Source organism: Otolemur garnettii, unplaced genomic scaffold, assembly GCF_000181295.1.
Source record: "Otolemur garnettii isolate 467f Iridium unplaced genomic scaffold, OtoGar3 scaffold00029, whole genome shotgun sequence".
NCBI lineage: Eukaryota > Metazoa > Chordata > Mammalia > Primates > Galagidae > Otolemur > Otolemur garnettii.
The window spans coordinates 13,480,489-13,486,259 of NW_003852424.1; the positions used below are offsets into that span (position 1 = coordinate 13,480,489).

Below are 5,771 nucleotides of genomic sequence, written 5' to 3' on the forward strand. Positions count from 1 at the left end.
GCCGGTTGAGCTATAGGCGCCGAGCCCCTAAAAGCGTTTTAAAGAGATAAAACATTTTTACCATTTTTTCAGGCCATTTTCTCATTGCATATTTCCTACTCTCAAATTTATACTTCCCTATCCATGAGAGGGGTGGCTGCTCTGTTATACCCGCTTTGAGGGTGGGATCCCATCCTAGGCACCAACCCCTCAGAGAGCGGCTGGCCGTGGTGGTTCCCGGGTGGGAGACTGGAAGAGAGAATCCACGGAAATGCGCCTTTGGGCTTCTCCTAAATCCATCAGGACATTCCCATTAGCGATCGGGGCGGCTGGCTTGCTAGGACCAAACGACCTCACCACATGAGGCCTCCGTGGAAATCGGCAGCCGCCCCTAATCCTGGCTGGAATCCTCTGGCAGCAGCGACAGAGCGGTAGGGGCTCCAAGGCTCCTGGGCCCCCCCGCCAAGCCCGCCTACAGAGACTTCACGCTAGCCGAGCTGGTGATAGACCAACATGCCCAATGCAGGCCTCCCTGAGGTCTAGTCTCTGTGCTGGGAGCAGCGCCAAGGCCCTGATAATCCAAAGTGGTCCCGGCTGGCAGCCTCGCCAGCGAGTGGGTTCCCTTTTGTATTGGGGTGCAGGGTCCTGTCTGCCCTCCGTGGGACCTGCTCCTACCCACCCTGCTGGCCTCGGCCTACCTGCCACCTGTCTTGAGAGGCACCCCAGCCCATTTGTCCCCCTTGGTGGCCCTGGTGATTCTTTGTGGAGTCAGCAGTCTAAGGGACACTAATTTAGGATGTTTCCTGATGCTGGGATGGAGGCCCCTGGAGGTGCACATCCAGCTGCTCCTGGTGACACTGCGACCCAGGCCTCAATCTCCCCACTTGTAGGATGGAGGTGGCTGTTCACTGCATGCTGCTTGTGCCTCAGTTTGTCCAAAGGTATGCTGGGAGGGCTGTCCACGGTGGATGGCGCGAGCCTCAGTTTCCCCTGCAGGGTGGGGACAAGAGTCCACTGGGCGCAGCCCAGACCTCAGTTTCTCAGCTGTAGGATATGGGTAGCTGTACACTGCATATGGCCTGGGCCTCAGTTTCCCTATCCTTGTAGTTAGCACAGGGGAACACAGTTGGGCTTTGGAGTTCTGGAGAATAAAAGACGGTCTGGGACGCGTTACAGCCACCACCTCTTGGCGCGGCGATTTGAGAGTAAATACTCAGTTTGAATCCTACTTGTTGGCCATATGCCCACAAGCATGATGGAGCCTTGCAGGTTTCTTGCCCGACTCCAAGATGGCGAGGCACCTCCCTTTGCTCTCAAGCCTCAGGCGGGCGGGTCCCCGCCAGATTGCAAGATGGCGGCAACCTGGGGTAAGCACACTTCCCGTAGCCTGACTCGCCACGTACCCACTCTCAAGATGGCTTCTCCCCGCAAAGCCACGCGCCAGACGGCGGCTCCCTCACTAGCTCAACGCCATCACGTGCTCCCATCCTTTCTTCCCTCCCCCGATTCCGCAGGCCGTTTCCGCCTTCAACCTTGACGTACAGCTGCCTTCCCCAGTATGGGCCCGTTACTTTTCTTAGCCCCGCCCCCACTTAGTCTTCTGGCCATTGGCAGGCTCAGATAGGCACTCGCAGGGCTTGTCCCGCCCCCAGCCTCAGAGGGAGCCAATGGGAAGAGCTCGCGGGGGACGTGTGCGGGCGTCTCCGCCATCTTGTGAGTCTATAACTCGGAGCCGTTGGGTCGGTTCCTGCTATTCCAGCGCCTCCACTCCGTCCCCCGCGGGTCCGCTTGGTGTGCCATGGACGGGTGAGTCGCCCCGCGCCCACCGTTACTATGCGCTGCTGCGGTTCTGTCCCCCCTGCCGCCTGGCCGATTACGCCGCCGTCCGGATCTGAGAGACTGTGGGGCCTGCCCCTCTCCCTCCGCCACGCGCGGGAACTGGGCGGCGGGGTCCGGCAGTGCCGGGGGCTGAAGAGGGCCCTTGCTGAGCACACGCAGCCTCACGCACCCCTGTGCTGGTCCAAGCGCGCGGCCTCCGGCGCCCCTCGGTGTTCCCTCCCGCTTGGCCCTCGCGCACCCCTTTGGCCCTTCCCGCTTCCCGTTCGCGCCTCGCGCGCTTGCGCGACCAGCCGCGCGCCCGGTGGGCCTCAGCGCGCGTGCGCGGCTCAGCGGGGACGCGCGCCTTTCCCGCCGCACGGACCCTGCCCGCGCTTCGACGGCCCCACGAAATAACGTGTTATTGGGCAGGAGAGCGGAATTCGCAGGTCCGCGAAGAAGGAAACTGGCTGGCCGCGTCCCCACCCAGCGCCTCCTGGTTCTTTTCTGGGAGGCGCGAGTCTGTTTCCTGCCGCGCGGCTCCGAAGCTGCCGGCCTAGCCCGGGCGCGCCCGGGATGTGGGGAGATGCCTGCGAGTCACGTGCGCTCCGGCCTCGGGGACCTACAGGGTAGATTTTGGGCGGAATTAGATCTAATGTGTTGTGAGGGGATCCTCTCTGGGGATTATCTCCCCAGACTTCCAACTAGGGTGCGACAAGTGGGTGGCTTGGGGCCTTTTGGGGATGTCTTCACGGGCTGCTGGTTTTCCTGACTTTTTGGCTAAGTTCTTTGCGTTTTGCCTCTCACGGGAGAACAGGGATGAGTTTGTGTCGCCCCCGAGCGCGGCCCTCGCGGCGCCTCCTTCCGCCGCCGGGCCCAGCAGAGAGCCGGTCGTTGGGAACCTTCTCCTAGGGCTTGGAAGAAAGGCCATTTTATGTGAAGCACTTCCTGTGTCATAGGACCTCCCTGGGATTAGGAAGCAGGAGATCCTGGCTGGAGATGCTTTGCATTCTTTCAGTTTTTACTTGGCTTGATAACTTTTACAGTTCTGTTAAGATATATATAGTCTGTAGACTTTCACATTGTAGTTTAGAACGGAAGCCCTTGTAATGGATCTGAATCCCCTAGAATGCATAGGAGCAGCGCAAGGATGAGGCTCCAAGTTTTCGAGCCCCCACAGCTTAGTGCTTAGCGCTGTGAACTGGCCTCCCTGAAGGCGGGAGGAAGTTGAAAATACCTGGGACAGACTTTCGGGAAACTGGGCAGGTGCAGGTGTGCACCTATGGCCTGGTGGGGGGGGGTCCCTCCTGGACATCCTCAGAGTCATTTAGGCCCTTGCCATAGGTCAGCCCTTATAAAGTTTAGTGCTTTGCTCTAGGAACTGACCCACGGTTGAGGTGTGAGCGGCTGCAGTGACTCTGGGACAGCCCTGTCTTCTCACTGCCCTCCCAGGTTTCCTGAGGAGGGGAGAAAGTCCAGTGGGGTGGAGCCAGGGTTGATTAGTAACTTGGGTTACTGTATTCTGGCAGGTCTGTTAATTTTAACTGATCATTTCAGCTGCCACCCCAGTCGGTCCTTAGTGGATTGAGCTCCACTATTGTGTTGAGAGTCACCTTCTGGAGGGAGCACCTACCCCGCCCCCACCGGGGTCAAAGCTCTGCCTGGGGCCTCTGGGTTTGCCTTCTGTCTTTTGGTTTTCCAGTTTTATAGAAATCAGACAACACCCCTTAAAATTTAACAAGGATCTAGCATCCCTCCCGGACCTTTCGAAGGAGTATCTTTTGTCTTTGGACCTTGGGTGCAGCCAGGCCCCTAGGAGCCTGGGATACCTCCTGCTGGAAGGGATAGGCACTAAAGGACAGTGGTGGCCCCTTTTTCAATTTGAAGTTAAGTGTATGGCTCACTTCCCTGCTCTTCTGAGCTTTCTGGATAGTGGGGGTCCCTGTGCAGCCAGAGGGAGTCTCCCTGCTGCTGAAGTGGTGGCTGGTGGAGGCAACCTCCTGGCTCTCCTGGCCCCAAGACAGGCTGGTCCTTCCAGGCCTCTTCCTGCCTGCTGAGTGGCGTACCTTGCTAACGTTTTCTCCTTTTCTCTCTCTCTCTACAGCATTGTCCCAGATATAGCAGTTGGTACAAAGGTAGGCACTTCTAACTTTGCTTCTTGGTTATGCTCGCTGGGCCTCCTCCCCTTCTTTCCTGTTTTAGACCAGAAGGCACTATTTGACTCCTGAAGGGAAGCTCCCAGTCAGTTTATCATTTGGACTTGGGTGGTAGGGTTTACAGGCCAGGAGCTCTCAAAAACAAAAGGTTTGAGCCCTGTCAGCATCAAGTTGTACAGTTCCGGCTGTCATGGGAGTTTCCAGTGGTTAGATTTGGTGGCTGGGCCCTCAATTCAGAATCTGTCCTCCTCCCTTTACCTCCACAGGCCTTAGTTTAGAACTACTTCTGCCCTGAAATTGAGATGCAAGAATCCTCCTTAATTTAAGTAGGATGTCCCATTTCTTTAGGCTGCCGAAGATAATTTCTTTTGATTTTGATAGGAAGAGTTACCCGCTATGTGGCAGGGGAATTTGGGTCAGACCCTGGACATTTTGTAGAGTGGGGATGGGAGGAGGAGTAGGGGGTCTGGGGCATTTAATTGTTGCTTTTTTTTTTTTTTTTTTGAATACTGAGTGCCTTTTAATAGCACTGCGACTCAGGGTGATAGTAAATTGACAGAGGTGTTTTTTGAAGTAAAGGAAATAGTGGTGCCGTGGGTGAACTTTAAAATCCAGAGTTGGGGTGAAGGGGCAGTCTGTTCTGTGTGAGATAGGAGGTCAGGACATCCTTGTCAGCCTGTGGTTTTGTTTTTCTCCAAGGTGAGGACCAGACTTTGTGGATTTGAAAGGGGGGTCAAAACCTGATATGTAAGGTCCAGGAAGGCTGAGTTTCCTCCAGCAGAACGTGTGCCTTGGGCCTTGGTTGGCCAGCCGCAGGTGCTGGTTAGCTGGTTACTCACTCAGTCCAGTCTTCATGGCAGTTGCCATACCTGCCTGTTCCGGCTATAGTTATAATTGGGGAGGGACTCCCCACCTTCCGGGCCTGTCCTCTGAGCCTCTGCAAGGCGACCCTGATGTGGGTTTCCTAAGTAAATTATAGCAGGGGGTTTCTGGTCAGTCATTGGAGCCTAGGCCAGGTTTCGGGTTTTCCTGAGTGGGACTGCTGTCTTTATAGGCGCAGACGCTGCCTGCCTGATCTTCCTGGAGATAAAACCTGTTTGTTCAGTGTCGGGAGGAGGGAGAGGGACTTTCATCTGAAGCACTTGTAACAATCACTGAATATGTCTGGCTTGCAAATAATCCTCTTTCTGGCTTCTGTGGGAGCAACTTTCCAGCTGGATCAGCTCTCACACCAGGGGCTGCCTTTGAGCCCCTCCCCTCCAGTTGCTGGGGGCTTCTTGGTTGGATGTGGAGGTACTACCTGGACATGATAGGAACATGGAGGCTATGTCACCTGGAGGGTTGGTCCCCTGGGCAACACAGCCCTTTTCAGGCCCTGGCCAGAGGGCAGGTGGGTGGGTCTGTGCCTAGGGCTGTTCTGGGCACCCAAGCTGTCCATTATCCTTCACCCCAAGATTAGAAGATGCTCCTGTTGTAAGCAGGAAGAAGGTTGAAGATGCCCAAGTAAGCATTATCAGCCTGTAGGCCTTTACATTTTTTTGTTTTTACTTTTTTTAGATTAATTTTTTTTTTTTTTTTTTGTAGAGACAGAGTCTCACTTTATCACTTGGTAGAGTGCCTTGGCATCACACAGTTCACAACAACCTCCGACTCTTGGGTTTAGGCAATTCTCTTGCCTCAGCCTCCCGAGTAGCTGGGACTACAGGTGCCCACCACAAAGCCCAGCTATTTTTTTGTTACAGTTTGGCCGGGGCTGGGTTCAAACCCACCAATCTTGGTATATGGGGCTGGTGCCCTACTCACTGAGCCACAGGTGCCGCG

General features: G+C 55.6%; 1 protein-coding gene across 6 annotated transcripts in view; it reads left to right on the forward strand.

The window, feature by feature from the left end:
* The first annotated feature begins 1,655 nt into the window (after positions 1 to 1,655).
* PTBP1 (polypyrimidine tract binding protein 1) overlaps positions 1,656 to 5,771 on the forward strand; it is a 21,536-nt gene continuing 17,420 nt past the window's right edge. For 2 of the 6 annotated variants that reach the window (XM_023512521.1, XM_012804519.2), the window contains exons 1-2: positions 1,656 to 1,785; positions 3,899 to 3,929. In XM_023512521.1, coding sequence (XP_023368289.1) covers positions 1,778 to 1,785; positions 3,899 to 3,929 — 39 coding nt within the window. In that variant the 5' untranslated portion in view covers positions 1,656 to 1,777. Of the gene's footprint in view, positions 1,786 to 2,187; positions 2,424 to 3,898; positions 3,930 to 5,771 lie in introns of those variants that run through there. The other 4 variants (XM_012804523.2, XM_012804520.2, XM_023512522.1 and 1 more) reach the window with 4 other exon arrangements.